At 42.9% G+C, this 18,808-nt stretch overlaps 2 protein-coding genes across 8 annotated transcripts in view; one reads left to right on the top strand and one right to left on the bottom strand.

Annotated features, from left to right (window-relative positions):
- Positions 1–1,765, top strand: part of NIM1K (NIM1 serine/threonine protein kinase) — a 30,930-nt gene extending 29,165 nt beyond the window's left edge. For all 4 annotated transcript variants that reach the window (XM_081213053.1, XM_081213052.1, XM_081213054.1 and 1 more), the window contains one exon: positions 883–1,765. In XM_081213053.1, coding sequence (XP_081069179.1) covers positions 883–1,632 — 750 coding nt within the window. In that variant the 3' untranslated portion in view covers positions 1,633–1,765. The remainder of the gene's footprint in view (positions 1–882) is intronic.
- An 872-nt stretch (positions 1,766–2,637) lies between these two features.
- HMGCS1 (3-hydroxy-3-methylglutaryl-CoA synthase 1) overlaps positions 2,638–18,808 on the bottom strand; it is a 28,051-nt gene continuing 11,880 nt past the window's right edge. For 3 of the 4 annotated variants that reach the window (XM_081212963.1, XM_081212964.1, XM_081212962.1), the window contains 9 exons: positions 17,284–17,741; positions 16,244–16,369; positions 15,360–15,524; positions 12,875–13,043; positions 11,040–11,210; positions 9,941–10,047; positions 8,666–8,791; positions 6,394–6,557; positions 3,010–4,649 (listed from right to left, as the gene is read on the bottom strand). In XM_081212963.1, coding sequence (XP_081069089.1) covers positions 4,557–4,649; positions 6,394–6,557; positions 8,666–8,791; positions 9,941–10,047; positions 11,040–11,210; positions 12,875–13,043; positions 15,360–15,524; positions 16,244–16,369; positions 17,284–17,731 — 1,569 coding nt within the window. In that variant the 5' untranslated portion in view covers positions 17,732–17,741 and the 3' untranslated portion in view covers positions 3,010–4,556. Of the gene's footprint in view, positions 4,650–5,692; positions 5,733–6,393; positions 6,558–8,665; positions 8,792–9,940; positions 10,048–11,039; positions 11,211–12,874; positions 13,044–15,359; positions 15,525–16,243; positions 16,370–17,283; positions 17,742–18,808 lie in introns of those variants that run through there. The other variant, XM_081212961.1, reaches the window with a different exon arrangement.

Genomic DNA, 18,808 nt, shown 5'->3' with positions numbered 1-18,808 from the left:
TAAGTTCATTATTTTGGTCCCTTCAGCAGCTCTGCATTTCCCTGTGTGTGTCCCACTTTAAAGAGAAGCAGGATTAGTTTGTGATATCCATCAGTCTGTTAGGAGCAATAAAAGAATATTATGTCCACATGGCAAGTGGCTCCAGCTTAGTGTGCCTGCGTATGAACAAACATTTGCTTTGGGTGCTTTTCTGCAGCTTGAGGTACATTTTGTGTGGAATATCTTTTGCTGGAAACACGTGACCACCATGGGAGTGCAAGCAGTTTGTGTGTCTGTGTAAGCTCTGCTGTAATGTGTTCAGAGGCTATTTAACAGCTCTGATTTTTCAGGCCTATAGCCAGAAATGTTGTGATGAGGATCCTATGTGGGTGGGGATTCATTACAGAATAGGAAGAACATACAGGTAGCTTGATAAAGAGCTCATAACTGCTTAATTGTATTAATATTTAGAGGGCAACTGGGCAGAATGCTGCCTTTGTCCTTTTCTGCATGTCTCCACAAACAAAATGGCTATAAAATTATTGGGATGTGGGAGGCAGGGGAAGAATGGTTAAATGAAAGCTAAACGTTCAGGTAGGGGCTTGGATTGGAATAGCTTTCAGTGGTCCATACCTTCCTTATCCTGTTCTGCGGCTACAGCCCTGCTGGTGCTTTTGTACAAACGACTAGCTAAAATATACTTTTCTTTTCATAGAATCATAGAGTTGGAAGAGGCCACAAGGGCCATCGAGTCCAACCCCCTGCCAAGCAGGAAACACCAAGCAGGAAACATGATTAAAAGACTAATCATTCTTATTTTAAAACACTTCCACTTTTTCATTTGCAGCACAGTGGAAAACATTTCTGAAAGCCAAACATTAATTTTTATTCTTTGTTCTGCAGCATGAGAGCAACATAATTCACCGGGACCTGAAAGCTGAAAACGTATTTTATACCAGTAACACCTGTGTGAAAGTGGGGGATTTTGGATTCAGCACAATAAGTAAGAAGGAGGAAACACTGAGCACTTTTTGCGGCTCCCCTCCTTACGCTGCCCCAGAGCTCTTCAGGGACGAAAGCTACGTTGGGGCATATGTGGATATCTGGGCACTCGGAATTCTTCTGTATTTTATGACGACCGGGATGATGCCCTTTCGAGCAGACACAGTGGGAAAACTGAAGAAGACTATTCTCGAGGGGATGTATGTCCTGCCGCCGTTCCTCTCGGAATCTTGCCAGAAGCTGATTCGGGGAATCCTGCAGCCAGTACCATCGGAACGCTATTCCATTGAGTACATTATGAACAGCGAATGGATGAAAGGAGTGGAGTATCCAAAGCCCCTGGAACCTTTCAAACTGGATCCAAAGTACTTGTCAGGGAGTGGAACACTCGGAGAGGAAGACGCCGAAGTGAAAAAAATCTTGAACAATTTGGGGATCACAGAGGAGCACATTCAGAACAACCGCGGGAGAGCTTCCCACAGCTCAGTAACTGGGATCTACCGAATTATTTTGCACAGGGTGCAAAAGAAAAGGGCCGTGGAAGCGGTTCATATAATCAGCCAACCGGAATTCAGGGAGCAAGAGTCAAAGAAAGAGCAGTCTACCTATCGCGGCCTCAAACACTCATCTAAGCTCTGTTTGATTTTATAAAAAATGCAGCTGTCTTGGTGTTTGCCGAGACCTCTTTGTCTGCTACCAGTCAGCTCTTGTTCTTAGCATTTTTGTAATTTTGAATTAAAAAAAAAAGATGCCTTAAAATTCCTCATGTAAGATGCACATTCAAGAGTAGACTAGTAAAGTGTATTATTTGAGGGCTGTTGAGTTTTTAAGTTCTGCTGCAAGGAATTGGCCTGTAAAATCAGGATAAATGATAAATGTGCAGTACAATTCCATTATATGTTTAAAGTCACACTGTGTTTAGTGGGGGTTTAGTCCCACTCCCAAGTAGATGAACAATTTTAAGTATAGTTATCATGCAGCAAGTCCCAGTAGGACTTCAGAGTAAACATGATTAGAATTTTGGCTCAGGCTGCTGTCTGGAACTAACACGGTGCATTTCACTTGGGTGAGTTTAGACAGCATGTTAAGGTCCGTTAATATAGGTGAACTCTTGCCTCACATGCACTGGGTAGTGTGGGAATCCTTTAGGTGGTCTTCCTGGTTATGTTTGCATTATAAGTAATGATAATAGTTAACACTATTATTAAATTTATTACCTGCCCTTCACTAGTAGGTCCCAGGATAAGTTACAACTATTTAAGTTTCAGCATTAAAAACAGTTAAAGCAATTTTCTGTCACAGGAAGAGGGCAGGTCCTGAAAATACACATCTGCAGGCACCTAATGAATAGCACCCAGTATTTTACCCAGTTTTTCTCCTCCTCCCATGTCTGTAACATTGTGATCTGTGATTTTCCTAAAGAGAAATTGTACAATTATAAAGTTGGAAGGGACTGCAAGGGTCATCTAAGTCCAGCCCCCCTCCCCACTGCTGTTCAGGAAATATTGAGGTTCACCCTGTTCCCTTCTAATTCCAGCAGGGTAAGTCTTGAATGTGGAGGCCACTGACAACTCATCTGCTTGATCAGATCAGCCCTCTGGGCAGCCACAGTTCATCCTCCTTGGTTTGGATACAAAGCATAACTACACCAACATGGGCAGTTCAGATAGCTCAGTGTTTATTTTGCAAGGCATCTGCTTCATTGCTTTTGAGGTTTATAAATGTTAGATTTGGTGCTGCTGTTTTTAGCCTGTCCATTGCCTGCAATGGACTTGATACATCACCAGCCTGTGAACAAAAACCAAGCTTGGGATCCTCTCCTTTGTTTTATCTAGCCACAGCACTTGGCACAAATGGACAAAAAAGTGGTGTAAATCAAACCGTTTTCCCCCAACAAGCCATATCAAACCTAAGTAATTTGCTTCAAAAAACAAACAAACTACAGAACCCCCAAACACCACATCTTGTAACTTAGCACAGTATGCATTAATTAAGAAGTATTTCAAAGCAAAATAAAAACAGGACAAATTGTGTAAGTTTAGTGTAAACACAATGTATTTTACAAGCCAGGAGCTGTCTTTCCCTTTGCTTCCAGTTCATCCAGGCCCACCCAATATACTTGCAATGGCCAAAGCACTTACACTACAGCAAGTGTATGTTAATAAACAGGACCGTTCCAGAGCAGAACAACTTGCAGGCCAAAGGCACACCTCACAAGCCCTGTATATGCCCAGCCAGGTTCTCAACACATACCATTTTTTCCCAAGTCTCTGGCAGGCAGCCAACACAGGTCAGTTTTAGCAAGCACCCGGCAAGCCATCATACATAGCTGGTGAGCAGTGTTCAACTCAATGGGTCACAAGTTGTTCAAGCCTATTCTAAGGTAAGTGCTTTGAGGATTGCAGCCTTTTGAGTATTCCTTGCAGAAGTGAAATGGAGTTTTAAATATGTTTGAGATATGAAGCTATTTATACATGACCTCAGAGCTACAGCTTGCAGAACCCCACACCACACAGCTAAAACAATCGTGAGGAGCAAAAAGTTCAGGATCAAATCATGGCTCTTGGGCTGAGCTTTTGCATTTTTGTAGAAGCAGAGTATGGCAAAGCCTGCTCTTAAGCAACCTTTATAAAAGATTACATACAAGAGGTTCAAAAGGAATTAACTTTCCAACTATTTCTAAGTAGCCACCAAGAGCACTTTGGGGCAAGAGAGAGTGTTCTCTCCCCAAATGCATGCACTTCTTAGCTTTGCAAAATGATTTCTGGGAGGTGAGAGGAGCTTTTAATATTATAAGCATACAACTGGAAACCATGTCACAGACCTCCAACTTTCAAGATGGGTTTGAACCAATATGTCAAGGGGGGGGGACTTTCTCCAATTAATAGCACCTTGAAAAACAAGCCAATTATCCCCTTTCAAATGCATAGCATGTTTTGAGGGGATGGAACAAGGCTTGTATTTAAGAGACCGGGTGCTTATACTGTTAAGGCACATAGGACCCTAACATTTAAGATAAAATGACTCACAAGTAGCTTTAGGTCACATTAATTTTTCTCCATAATGGCTTTAAAAAGTCTCACCTCCACTCTGGATATTAATTCATTAAAATAGAGTAGGGCAAGCACAACTGAAGTCTTCCCAAGCTTAAACTAAACACAAATATTCTTGTGGCACCTTAAAGATTAAGTGATATATTTTTACAGCATAAGCAACTGTAGACCTAAACTTAAGATGCCAAAAGGCTCTGCTGTCTTTTTTGCTGCAACAAACTAACATGGCTACCCCTCTGTAAATTTAAGTACCTATTCTTGAACCATTTGCTGTTGTTTTAAAACAGTTGTTTCTTAGAAAGAGCCCTTGGTCATTTCTGTTCCAAGGAGCCAGCAAACTTTTTTTAGTGTTATTTAACTACGTATCAACAAACTGCATCAAAAGACAGAGCCTCAAGATTAACAGTTTTTCATGCTCCCAACTAAGCAGTACTGTACAGCAAAACATGGGTATTAACAGTTACTCCCGTATACATCCCCAGCCCTCCCCAACTTTTCCAACTCCCACCTCACAGAGGTCTCTTAATGCTCCCCATTGGAAAGGGAAACAGCAACGGCTTCTGAGTCTGTTTTTGCAGGAATTCTTGGTACTTTCTTGGCAGGGCTAGGGATATGCTGGAAGGGGGGGAGGGGGGAAAGCCACAGATTAGAACACATTATTTAAAAGCACAGCTGCCAATTATCTTACTTTAATTTTGTTTCAAGACTCATTGAGAAAGCCCCGGTATTAGGCAACAGTAACTTAGTTCCAAATACTTTGTCCAGACAATTCTCCATTGGAATCTATCCTGCACATTAAGTTTTCAGAGTTGGACACAACATAGATTATATTTAGATTTCTAGAACTAATTTGAGAACAGCAACGTTCCTGTCTTAGAAGTTGTTCAAAGAATGTCAGGTTACACAGCAGCCTTCTCCAACAGCTGGAAGGCATGAGTTGGAGAACGCTGGGTTGAAGATTTGCATCAATATTATCGAATTTGGTATTCTGTAATGGGGTTGATTACAACAAAATGGACAAGTATCTGAAATGGAGGAATCACTGACAGAAGAAAATCCAAAGAATATCATATCCCAGATTTATAGCGTATCCATCAATTATTGCAATGATTTTGGTAACTTTCAACAGCAGTATCATGAAATAGTTGGGCATGTTTTATAACAGGGAAAAATTCTGCCATTATCCATGTCTAAATGTAATGAAAACCCAATCTACAAAGAGAGATGGGATATGAGGCCACAAAAACTAAGACAGAATTCACAAGGTAAATACTATAAGCAGAGGAATTGTGTCTTGCTTAGTGCCAAGTATTTTTCTTTTTGCATTTTGGTGTGGTTTCCCTAAAGTTTCTAGATATTGGGACAGGACTGCTGAGATTACTTGTGAAATTTCATATTACAGGCTTAAGAAAGGATTTAAAAAATATCTTGCTGGAGCTGATAAAATATGTTAGTGTTATTTTATCAATGACAGCAAAATATTTTGTATGCCCGACAATGGAAGTTGGGCAGAGTGCACAAGGGGTGGGGGGAGAGAGAGAAAGAGACTGACAAACTGCGGAGGTAAGTGGGAGAAGAACCAAATAACATAAGAGCAGGGAAAGGGAGGGGATGTGTGATCTGACAGGGTTTATAGATTACTGAAGATTGTAACTTACTGGAAGAGCAGTTACACATCCGCTACATGTGCTTAATTATCTGTAATTTAGTTTTGGTAACAAAGAGAAATAAAAAAAGGAAAGGTTAGCAAAGAGCCACCCTTTGCTGTGGCTGCTCCACCCATAATGGAGCAGGGAATCATTTTTAAAGAGATTGAAAGCAGACCACATCTTTGAACATTCCTTCCTGGAAAGCATGTTCCCCTCCTCTTTCCCAGGCCCATGTGCACCTTAGCTTCAGTTCATAGGTATGCCAGTACCAACTTTAAACAATAGTTAAGGGTTACTGGTTTCCCTGCTTAACCAGAAACTGAAGAGGGCAGGCAGGGAAACAGGCAGAGGGCCTTCCAGGTAGTGGCGTCCGCCCTGTGGAACGCCTTCCCATCAGATGTCAATGTGATATATAACTATACATCTGAAGGCAGCCCTGCATGGGCAAGTTTTTAATGCTTGATGTTTTATTATACTTTTATATCTGTTGGAAGCTGCCCACAGTGGCTGGGGTACTATTATCACTTCCACTCAAGCAAGGAAACTGGTAAGCCTAAACAACTGTTCATATCAGTGCCAAGATATCTATGAATCACATTAAAGGCAGATTGGGGTGGGGGTAGTGTTCAATTCTGTGGTCTGCTTCTTTAGGAGTGCACTAACCCTTGGATGTTTTAAAAGGATAAATTAAAGAGACTTTTTACACTTACCTCATGAGCAAGGCCCATATGAACAACTTCCACTCCTGCTTCCAAGGGCCCATCACCCAGCACGGGGCGACGAGCATAGGTTCTTCTGTGTTTTTCATCCACTCGCACCAAGTACCATGTTCCCTCATACAGATCATCCACTGAACATTGTGGAATATAATTGGCTATAAAAAGACAGAATAGAGCTTACTCCTGGTGTTAGCTTAATCTTTGACCTCACTACATACAGAGTCATGCTGGAAAAGTTCTGGTTTCTTTCATCTTGTGCAAGAGACACACAACATGAAGGGATTAGTGCTATGTCACATGGAAGTGCAGAGAACTGAAGCAAGTTGTGCTTCATCTTCAGATGCTTCAAGGGTATTGGGAAGGCAAGCGCCTTCGCTGTCTTCTCTATAAGAAGATGCACAGGAGGCTTGCAACGCTCCCAAAGAAGAATATGAAATGCCTCCACCCATCCATTTGGATCCCTTCCAGTCGGGATTCAGGCCTCATCATGGGACTGAAACTGCCTTGGTTGCACTGGTTGATGATCTCCGGCGGGCTAGGGACAAAGGTGAGAGCTGTTTCCTAGTTCTGCTGGATCTCTCAGCGGCGTTTGATACCATCGACCATAACATCCTTCTGGACCGTCTTGAGAGGCTGGGAGCTGGGGGTACTGTCATACAGTGGTTCCGCTCCTTCCTCCTGGGCCGTGCTCAGAAAGTGGTGGTGGGGGATGAGTGTTCAGACCCCTAGGCTCTCACTTGTGGGGTGCCTCAGGGTTCTGTCCTCTCCCCATGCTTTTCAACATCTACATGCAGCCGCTGGGAGAGATCATCAGGGGGTTTGGGCTGGGTGTTCATCAGTATGCGGATGATACCCAGCTCTACCTCGCTTTCAAATCAGAACCAGTGAAGGCGGTGACGGTCCTGTGTGAGTGTCTGGAGGCGGTTGGAGGATGGATGGCGGCAAACAGATTGAGATTGAATCCTGACAAGACAGAAGTACTGTTTCTGGGGGACAGGAGGCGGGCAGGTGTGGAGGATTCCCTGGTCCTGAATGGGGTAACTGCCCCTGAAGGACCAGGTGCGCAGCCTGGGAGTCATTTTGGACTCACAGCTGTCCATGGAGGCACAGGTTAAATCCGTGTCCAGGGCAGCTGTGTACCAGCTCCATCTGGTATGTAGGCTGAGACCCTATCTGCCCGCGAACTGTCTCGCCAGAGTGGTGCAGGCTCTGGTTCTCTCCCGCTTGGACTACTGCAATGCGCTCTACGTGGGGCTACCTTTGAAGGTGACCCGGAAACTACAACTAATCCAGAATGCAGCAGCCCGACTGGTGACTGGGAGCGGCTGCCGAGACCATATAACACCGGTCTTGAAAGACCTACACTGGCTCCCAGTACGTTTCCGAGCACAATTCAAAGTGTTGGTGCTGACCTTTAAAGCCCTAAACGGCCTCGGCCCAGTATACCTGAAGGAGCGTCTCCACCTCCATCGTTCTACCCGGACACTGAGGTCCAGCGCCGAGGGCCTTCTGGCGGTTCCCTCACTGCGAGAAGCCAAGTTACAGGGAACCAGGCAGAGGGCCTTCTCGGTAGTGGCGCCCTCCCTGTGGAATGCCTTCCCACCAGATGTCAAAGAGAACAACTACCACCAGACTTTTAGAAGACATCTGAAGGCAGCCCTGTTTAGGGATGCTTTTAATGTTTGATGTATCACAGTATTTTAATATTCTTTTGGAAGCCGCCCAGAGTGGCTGGGGAAACCCAGCCAGATGGGCGGGGTATGAATAATATATTATTAATTATTATTATTATTATTATTATTATCATCATCATCATCATCATCATCACACTCTGGTGGAGCTGTGGAAATGGGGCACACAAGACACTTTTGTCAACTACTTCAGTGCTTACAGCACAATAAGATTTTCAGATCCACCATGAAGTTGTTAATCTGAAGACATGAGAAGTTGAGAACCAGGTCCTGCTGTCCTCTTGACTGCGGTTTTAATTCATGGTTAATTTACAAGCCCATTTTTGGCATGAAAAGAAAAGCCTTTTGCCAGTTCAATATGGACAGAGTTACCTAAATATTTCAAGTCAAAGCTGTAACCATCATGTTGTTATACATCTCTTACAACAACCAGAAGGCTTGGAAGCCAACTTTATTATTTTAAAAAGGGAAATAAGCTTTTGGGGTCTGCTTTATCATCAACGGTTGCCTAATAGAGGCTATCACTGAATTTATGGCAGACATTTGCCGAACTTAATCCCACCATCACTTACCTAAGTGATGAGTATCTTGTCTAAGCATCATGTTTTCTGCAAACACCTCTGGCGAGATGCATTTCCTTGAATCGAGCCTTGCTTTCAGATCAGAGAGGCTTGCTGTTATTTTATCCAGAGAAGAGCCTGCAGTAGAAAGCAGTAACTTACGTTTTCTAGAAAGAATTATTAGTCCCTTCCAACTCGACAATTCCATGATTTGACAATGAATACAAGTTACAAGAATACAAGTTAAAGAATACAAGTTAAAAACAGCAGCATCTTGATTTCTTATTATACTATGAAAGAGCGGGGGCTATTTTTCCAACATAACCCTCTTGGAATATAGCTAGCTATAGTAACACTGTAGTAAAAGTTCATTAATTGTTATATCAAGACATAGCACGCCCTTTCCTAAGTTCTCAAAACCTCATAAGAGGCCAGAGATGAGGCCAGATCTGTTGTAACCCAGCAACACCTGGGCAGCAAATCCCTAACCACTGACACCCAATAACCTATGGAGGGCTAAGAACTTAAGAAGAGCCTGCTGGAAGAGGCTACAGGTTCCACAACCCTGAGCTAGACTCTGTTCAGAAATAGGAGTTAGGTTCCTGCCAAAATGGCTCACAAGCTAGAGCCTGCCCAAAACCAGCCTGCCAACATCACACTGCACAAGGCTACACCTTAGCACTGCAATAAGTTTCACCATTATTACCATAAGCAATGCATTCAAATTTATGCAAGATGTTACATAGCAAGGCACCTTTCTTAACCCAGCTATTTAGTGGCAACTTCCTCTATTCTTAAAAACTGCCCAGAAATGGAGATTTATTTATTTATGAAAAATATTTATATACTGCTATATCCAGAAGTGATTTATAACAATAAAAACACAAAATTGTACCAAAAAAAAACCAAACCTGTTAAAGCTAGCATTTCCTAAACTGGATCATCTATCTATGTAGATTAATACCAGAGATAATTCAAGAAGTATAAAATAATATGTATTATAGCATTCCCTTATAACAGTATTTCTGCAATCATCACTGAGCATATAAATCATCCCCACTGTGCTATAGCAGTCATAACCCAAAGCTAGATAGACTCAGTGCTTTTCGTTGCACACTCTTAATTGTGTACAACAAGCCATTCTTGTCATAAATTACTGCTAATGGGTTCTTCAGCATGTTGCTTGTATGAACTCCCTACAAGAATTAAAATACTGGCTGGATACTGTCAGTGACACAATAACTTTAGAAGTGGTTGTGTATAGGAAACCTTGGTGATTTTACTCACCAGGGGTTGCATCTTGGCTAACTTTGATGGAGTAGAGGGTAGCAGCAAACCCAGAGCCGTAAGAGAAGACTCCAATCCTCTGTCCTGCCAGTTGCTGAGGAGAATACCTGCACGCCAGAGAACAAGGTGTTAGTGAAAAGCACATTAGAGAAGATTAATACACAAATATTTTGTGATTATTTGTCTTAAAAGATTTAGTTGGCTTGTTCCTAGATTAATGAAACCTGGGGCACATAGAACGCTTCCTTCCACCTTCATCCCCAATCTCAGTGCCAGCAGCTCTAGGTAATAAGCTGTCTCCATCCTGTACTGCCTTCAAATCATTTCCTCTCTTTCTGCTAAAGTGAAACCACTGGCCATGTAATTATCTTCAAACATGTAGGAGTTTAGCTGAAGGCTATTGGTTCTGCCACAAGTCAAAGATTACCAGTGTTCAGACTCTTCCCTCTTTCTTCAGCTGCCAAGTCTGGACTTGCACAAGTGAGTTATGCCAAATAACTTATGCTACATGTGAATACTAAGGAAATGCAGAATCTGGCTACAAAGATACACAGATGTTGATAAAACAGGTGTGCTAGTCTTGGTTTGTTTGAAGCAGAAACAGCAGCGTGGAGTGTGTTCCTGTGGAGCACAGTTCCTACTGCTGTCTGCCCAATATAGGTAGTTGCCACCTATATTGTTGGAGAAGTTTTAATCTACAATTAAGTCACCTTCATGCTTTAAATTTTGTCATTCAGCTCAACTATACGGTTACAATTGTCACAGACTTTTCAACAACTTTGTACATCACCTTTAGATGGTGTTTAATTAGTTTCAAAAGGCAAGAAGCAGCAAGGTTCAGCACTGCTTGGTAGTTGCACTCATATCTGGGAATTATTTCCTTCTGAAGTGTGGTGTTACAAGTTGGTCGCTCAGTGAAGAAGGGAAGGCACCCTGTGCATGCTCAAAGGCACTCTGCTTTTTACTAATTCACAAGAAGAATGTGGGGCTGAGCCATTACCTAAAGCAAGCCTGTCCTTTAGGAATCTGATACCCAACGTCAGTCAGATAATTATACAAACACCTCAAACCCAGCTTCAGATCCTTCCTTCATACTTACTGTGCTAGGATAGAAGCAAGGCAGCCATAGACAGAAGGCGTGTACATATTTCCATTCTGATTGGATACAAGCAAGGAAGCTTTGGTTTTCTGATTGAAAATCTCAGCACTGGCCTTCATAAAAGCTTTTTCCACATCACGGTCAAAGTAGGTGTCTTCTAGTTTTACATCTCTGAAGATAGCAAGGGGAGCATTTAGAAGAAAAACTAATAACTTGAAAGACTACTAGAGCAGAAGGCTATGAAAGCTATAAACATGCCTCATCTGCTCTATTTGATTTCTAAAGTTATCCCAGGTTGGTTGTTTTTTTTAAGGCACCCAGATTTTGCTACACAAGACATCACTTTTCCTTCAGTCATGCCTATTTCAATTTGATATAGCCAATTTATTATACTGAAGAACATGCACAATTTTAACTTGATGTCACACACTGCAATATTTAGTTCCAGTACTAACTTTCACATTGGCCGTGTTCAGGCAATAGTGAAGGAGCTGCTCCTCTCCTTCTGTTCTCAATGTGCCTCAGTGCAATGTAAAAGTCTATAAAACCATTGTTTCCATTTTTTTTCTAAACCAGAAACTTTGGTTACAACCTTTGAACATTAAGAGACACCTACTGGATCAGGCTGATGGCCCATCTGATCCCGTATTCTGTTCTCAAATGGCCCGCCAGATGCCTGTGGGAAGCCTACAAAACAGGGCATGAGTGCAATAGCCCTCTTCTGTTCACAATCCCCAGCAACTGGTGTTCAGAGGCATATTGCTTCAGATCCTGAAGGTAACATAGCCGCTGACAGCCTTGTCCTATCATCAGTTTGTCTAATCCCCTTTAAAGACTTCCAAGTTGGGAGCCATCACTAAATCTTCTATAATTTAACTATGTGCTATGTGAAGAGTTCTTCCTTCTGCTTGCCTTGTATCTTACAAACTTCAAGATCATTGTGTGTTATGAAAGCAGTACTTGCTTTCTCCATACCATACATAACTCTACACACCTCTTTCATGTTTGCCCCACCCTTACTGACCTTTTCCCTAAACTAAGAAGCTTCAAAGGTTGCAACTTTTCTTCACAGAAGAGATGTTTCAGTCCCTTCTTCAGTTTGGTTGACCCTTTCTAACACCTTTTCTAGCTCTTCAATATCCTTTGAGAAGAAGCTGGGATCTTAAACTTTAAACCATGTTTTTAAAATGCTAGCTTGTCTTCCAGGGATTCCCCATGTTTGGTCCAAAATGGAAACACTGGTTTTGCAGACTTTCCACAATGCATTCAGTCATATGGAGAAGGGGGGAGAGAAATAGTTGTGTGTGTAAATGAAAGCCTCATTCGCCTATCAGCTTATTATACAATCATCCAAACAAGACCAAGAAATGTGTTAGCCTTGATGGTGCATTTGCTGCAACAGAATAAGATAGCAAAAGAGAGTCACTTACTAAGAAGTAAATTCCACACATGGACTTACTTCCAAGTAATGGTGATTAGGATTAAGCTACACCGTAGAATAACCTTATCCTCTTTGGGTTCCCCAGGCTATCTTCACATATTAAAATCAAGCTAACTGCTCCCAGTTTGTCGACTATTGTTAAAAAATCAACCTAGTGATACGTTCTTTTCTACCTAATTTTTTCCAAGAAATCTTTGCATAGGATGAACCTTATCAAGACAAAGTTTCAGGCAGCTATGAAAGGGCATTCCAGATCCACTCCCTTAAATTTTAAGAGCTGTATAAAAAAGATCAAACATAAAATAGATCAATGTCAGCTATAGAACTCCTTCCAGATACAAGTTTATGGATGTTTCGTAATGTCTCTCTTGTACTGAAGAATTTTCTTATTTACCTAAAAGCTTCCAGGCCACTATAGATGCCATTTTCTTTTGTGGGTGTCTGATCATTCAGAAAGTCATTCAGCAACAGACGAGCTACAGATTTCTGTACAAGTTTGCAGTATGGAGAGTGAAAGATCATGAAACCAAAGTCATTCAGGGTGAAGTCTTTGTCAACTCCCTCTGAAATAAAAAAAAGAAACAGGACATGGATGCTATTCTGCCTAAGTCCTATGTACACTTACTTGGGAGAAAGAACTGAACGCAGCAAAGCTTATTTCCAAGTAAACAAGCAAAAGATCAGGCTACAAGTTTTAACATTTGTGTATTCTTACTTCTGCAATATGAAATTCGTTTTATACTACCTTTTATTTAAAATCCCAACTACCGTATGTATTTTTCGCCCTATAAGACGCACTTTTTCCCCTCCAAAAATGAAGGGGAAATGTGTGTGCATCCTATGGGGCGAATGCAGGCTCCTTGGCTTCAGCAGAAGCAATGCGAAGCCTCCGGAGCCTGCGCTCTTTGAGGCTGTCTGCTCCTCTCTTAAGGAGAGTCTGCTCTTTGAGGCTGGTGGTGGGGGAAAGCAGTGCTTCCCCCATCGCCAGCCCCAGAGGATGGGGGGCAGCGGAGAGGTGCGCGACGCCTTCCCGCTACTCTCCAACCTGGCTTTGAGGCTGGCGGTGGGGGAAAACAGCGCTTCCCCCATCGCCAGCCCCAGAGGATGGGGGGCAGCGGGGAGGCGCGCGACGCCTTCCCGCTACTCTCCAACCCGGCTTTGAGGCTGGCAGTGGGGAAAGCAGTGCTTCCCCCATCGCCAGCCCCAGAGGACGGGCTTTTCTACGAGGTGGGGGAATTCCCCCACCTCCCACAAAAGCAGGCAAAAGCCATGCGCTCTTTAAAGGGGCTCCGCGGCTTCTGCTGGCTTTTCTAGAAAAGCCCGCAGGAGCCGTGCAGCCTTTAAAGAGTGCGTCGCTCTTGGGGGCTTTTCCCCAAGGAGGGAGAAGGGACTGTCTGGCCGAGTCCGTCCCTTCTCCCTCCTGTGGGCTTTTGCGGGAGATGGGGGAATTCCCCCACCTCCCGCAAAAGCAGGGAGAAGGTCTTGGAGTAGCGAACAGGCTGCGTGCAGCCTGTCCTCTGCTCCCAGAGCTGCTGGGGGGAAATCATATTTTTTACCTTGATTCCCCCCCCCCCCTGAAAACTAGGTGCGTCCTATGGGCCGGTGCGTCCTATAGGGCGAAAAATACGGTAAATTTGGGATCGGCTCAGATCTTTGCTTAGAGCAGGGATGGGGAATTTATGGCTCTCCAAAACTTGGACTACACGTTCCATCATTCCTGACCAGTGGCTATGCTGGGTGGGGCTGATGTGAGTTGCAGTTGAACAGGTTTCCCATTCTGGTATTGGAGATTAAGTACATTTTAATCCTCTGCTCCAACAACTTCTCACCCTTCTCACACCTTACCTTCACATTTCTACTGTGTGACACAACTCATTTGCTTATGGCATACTTGTCTACTTCCTACTCCCATGCTGTTGGATATGCTTGGAACCAACTCTTGTGTCCGTCAACCTGGCCTCAGAAGAGCCCTGGTGTATCAGACTACAACCCACCAAGCCTAGCATCCTGTGCTCTCACAGAGGCCCATTAGATGCCCGTGGGAAGCCTGCAAGCACAACCCAAGTACTGTCCCCATATGTGAGTCCCAGCAACTACTACTCAGCAGCATGCTGCCTCCAACAGTGAAGGTAAAATGGAAGTCACTGTGGTTAGTAACCATTGATAGCCTGAGCCTAGATCTTCCTGCCCACACCCCACTCTTGAAACAAAAAGATTTCCTCCTAATCAACCTAACTGTTTCTTATCTATTGCTCCACTACGGCACTACTCATCTACCCCATTCTCACCATTCATTGTCAATTCCTTTAAAAATCCACCCCATCCAGAAAAGGCTGCTCCCCTGCCTTAAGAATATCATGACAAAGGGGAAGAGACCACTGTGGCTCAACCAAACAAGGAGCTTCCCTGCTAGAAATATTATAGCAATGAATGCCTGCCTAGGTTTACTTTTTTCCTCCTCCTTGAAGCCAATCTCTTTTCTTTTTGTCTTCTCTATTTTAGATTGTAAGCCTAGAGCAGGGACCATCTTATTACTGATCACCACAGGCCACCCCAGAACCCTTTTGCAGCTGAAGAACAGGGTAAAAATACTTTTCAAAATGAAATCTAATACAGGGCATGTTCAGCAGTAACCCCACGCTGCAGGGGCAGCTGTGTGAACAACGGGCTATAGTGTGCTTGTGGTAGGCATTCAAACACAAGATACACTGCTCTCCTGAACCAGCAGCAGAATTCTGTGCAGTCGTTTGCCATAACTGGCAGAATGGTTTTTAAGTCTGTGACAGTTTTCCAAATTCTGTGGAAGAGGACAGGATCCGAGAAGATGGGGAAAAAAGAAACACCTTGATTCTGCAATGGTACTTTCTAGCAAGACATACCTTTCTGCCACTGAGCATGGATTTTCTTGCGATAGACAGTGTAGCAGCGATCTAATGCACTGAGGTAGCATTGTATGGACAGTTTCCCATCAACCACAGGATACTCAGATACCATATCAGGCTTATAGAAATCATAGGCATGCTGCATGTGGGTCCCTCGCAATCCTAGGGAAAAGAAGCCAGACTTGAAAGAAATGCTGCAGTGAAGTCCATTAATAAGGTACTCTTCTTACCTCAAAACATGACTGACATCCTATGCCCTTTTAAAATGTGGGGGGGGGGGGTTGGGGGGGTATATTGGGTTGTTGTTGGTTTTTTTTTTATTAGGTTGTGGTTTTATATTTTGATTTTATTCTGTGAACCGCCCTGACACCTCCGGGCATAGGGCAGTATATAAATTCAATAAATCATAATAATAATAAAAATAAGATACACTTTGTACAACCAAAGATTAATCTGGTGGATGTAGGAGGTGGTGGTGAACAGAAAAGTTATTCCACTTCCCAATGTGATCAGGAAAAAGAATACTAGAATACTAAATGCCGAGCACTACAGTTAGCTATTTGTTAATATTTTAACAGGCTGATGTTCCAGGCAGCTCACTTGCAGAGATTGCAGCTCATATGAGTAGACTGCTTATGTGAGTAGTAGAGGAGTGGACACATGCAGGTTTATGGCTTTCATTCTGTGAACTGGAAAACTGCTTAATTTTCCTCATAAGGACAAACCAGCATAGTTTGCAATCTAGGAAAAGGCAATCTAGCACTAGCTTGCTCTCGTGGCATTTCACAAGTGAAGGATGCTTGCACAAGCTGTTCATTTGAACTAAAATACTGCTGGAATCTGCTCTATGAATAATATTTAGCCTGCAAGAGAAAACTAACCTCTCTCAAAAATAAGAGGTGCATTTGGTCCCACAAGCATAGCAACAGCACCGGCTCCTCCAGTTGGCCTAGCATTTCCAGTCGCATACACTGCTATGTCTCCAGCAACAACAAGTGCATAACGCCCTGAAAAACACAAACAAATGCTGTAAAAAAGCTGCATAAAAGTCATTTTTAGCTGAGGCAACTGCTGACTACATTGACTGCAATGCTATATACACATGTACTTGGAAGCAAATCCCTTAACAGTAGGCCCTACAGAATTCAAAGTAAATATGCAGAGAATTGGGCTACGTGGTCACTGGGGAAAAGATTACAAGAAGTCAATCTTAAACTCCCACAGCCACCAATTAACATGCACAATACTTAATGCGTACAAAGTTCTTCTCACACAATTCTATTTGTCATACAAACATCCTGTTAAACAGATAATTTTTGACCAAGGAACAAAATTGAGGGCAATTGCAGATGGGCAGCTTAGGAGTCACCAGAAAGTTTGGAAAGAGGGGGGGGGAAAGGTTTCAATTAGCATAAGCATTGAATGCTACAGTCACCGATTCAAAGTATGTTATCCAACCTGATTCCACCAGCTAGTTTGCATTGCAACCAATAGTATGATCAGTACAGATGAGTGAAGTGCTGGCTCAGCACAAGAAACTATTAACAGGTTTAGTGGGATATGAGCTCATCTTCACAGGCCAATTGTATTCCTGCAAAATCTTACTCCCTGCTTGGTATTTGCAAAGGATCACTGCCCTCTGCCTTTTTTTTACTTCTGAACACTAACATAGTTTCCTCTTGTAATATCCACTAAGCATGAATGAGCACAATGGACTAGGAATTAGCTTTTATCAAGCCCTCCTGAAATCACAAGAACATCACAGCCAGGACTTCATAGTCCTGAAGTGACTATTATTTACAGGATTACATTTAATAACATTTAAATTCCATATCTCTGTATGCCTTGTCTTTCTTTTTCTTTTCTTTTCTTTTTTTGGCAAATTCTAAGAAATACTGCTTGCTTGAGATGTCAAACGTACCATCCCAGGAACTGGATTCAACCCAGTTTATGGCATTGAAGAGTGCAGCAGTGCCACCATAGCATGCATTGGTTGTGTCAATGCCTTCCACGTCTGTGTTGCCAGATTCTTCAAAAAGCTGCATCAGGACAGTCTTTACCGATTTGGACTTGTCGATGATAGTCTCCGTTCCAACTTCAAGTCTCCCAATGCAGTTGTAGGAGAGACTGTTCCTTTCCATAAGCTTCTGGACTGCGGTGAGGCAAAGCGAATTGATATCCTCCCTATCCGAGCAGAAGCCCATCTTGGACTGACCCAAGCCAATGGTGTATTTCCCTGCATCCACGCCATCAAACTTCTCTAACTCTGCCTGGTCAACATATTGGGAAGGGAAGTAGATCTCCAAAGCAACTATTCCCACATCTTTTGGCCAGCAGGCTTCAGCATTCACAGGAAGAGATCCAGGCATGGTGGTGCAGCTGAAAGAAAAGAAGTTAATAGTGCTTATTTGAATAGAGTGAGCAAAGCTTGATCCTGTGCATGCTTACTTAGATTCAAGTACCAATGCATTCAGTGAGGCTTACTGAAAGCACAAGGGCTGGAGATTAAAAGTTTTGATAAAATATTTTGACTCACAAGCAGTCCAACAACTAATAGGGCAATGATCATAAAAGCAGGTACACAGAATAACAGAATTAGAAGTGAATCCAAAGGTCATCTAGCCCAACCCCTCAAAGCAGGAAAGACACCTGGCAGAGTGTTCAAAGTAGGAAAAGCTACTTGGGAGCAGGAGAGGAATCTGACAGTTACACTATAGTCTGCACAGCTGTAATTCTGCCCACACTAATCACTGATTTTAAAGAGACCAGGGCTACAGCTGCTATCCCAAGCACATTTTAAGAAATTGCCATGTATGTAGAACTGGAGCAGAGCTATTTTATCCCAACCTCTGCTGTCCAGCTGATATATAGGCCATTATTAGCTCACACTACAAGTCTGTACTTGCAACTGTACTATTCAGATTGAGAATATCTCTTACGTCAGACACTCCCAAACCAATTTAGACAAGTAGGTAGTCTTCTAGAGGGGAACAACACTGTGTACAGCCCCATAACCATAGACATTCCAACCTGCAGCAAAGAGGCCGTGCCTTTCTAGTCAGCATTTTAAAAAACACTGCACCACCAGGGTCCTCTTGTCTCTGTGTTACATAGAATAGAATCTTGGTTAACCTCATTATACCATCTACTGGCAGTTAACCCCCCCAAATGAAGAAAAGACAACAATCTGACTGTTGCAGAAAGGGGAGGAGAATAAAGGCTTGCAGCTGCTCCCTAAAAGTAATATAAACCCATCCCTTTGTAATGAACTGTGGAGCAGCCTTTCAGATTTGAACAGCAACTGAAAATCATATGGTATCTGCATGAGCATGTATTTCGTTCTTTCCCAACTGCAAAGCTTGGAGGCAGAGGGAAAATGCCAAGAATATTCCATATGAAGTTGCCCTAAACTGAGTCAGAGCACTGTTCCATTTACCTAGAAAAGT

This window comes from Podarcis bocagei, assembly GCF_964188305.1.
Source record: "Podarcis bocagei genome assembly, chromosome: 11".
Taxonomy (NCBI): domain Eukaryota; kingdom Metazoa; phylum Chordata; class Lepidosauria; order Squamata; family Lacertidae; genus Podarcis; species Podarcis bocagei.
The sequence above is the reverse complement of the archived record's forward strand: the minus strand, read 5'-3'. Positions and strand labels throughout refer to the sequence as shown.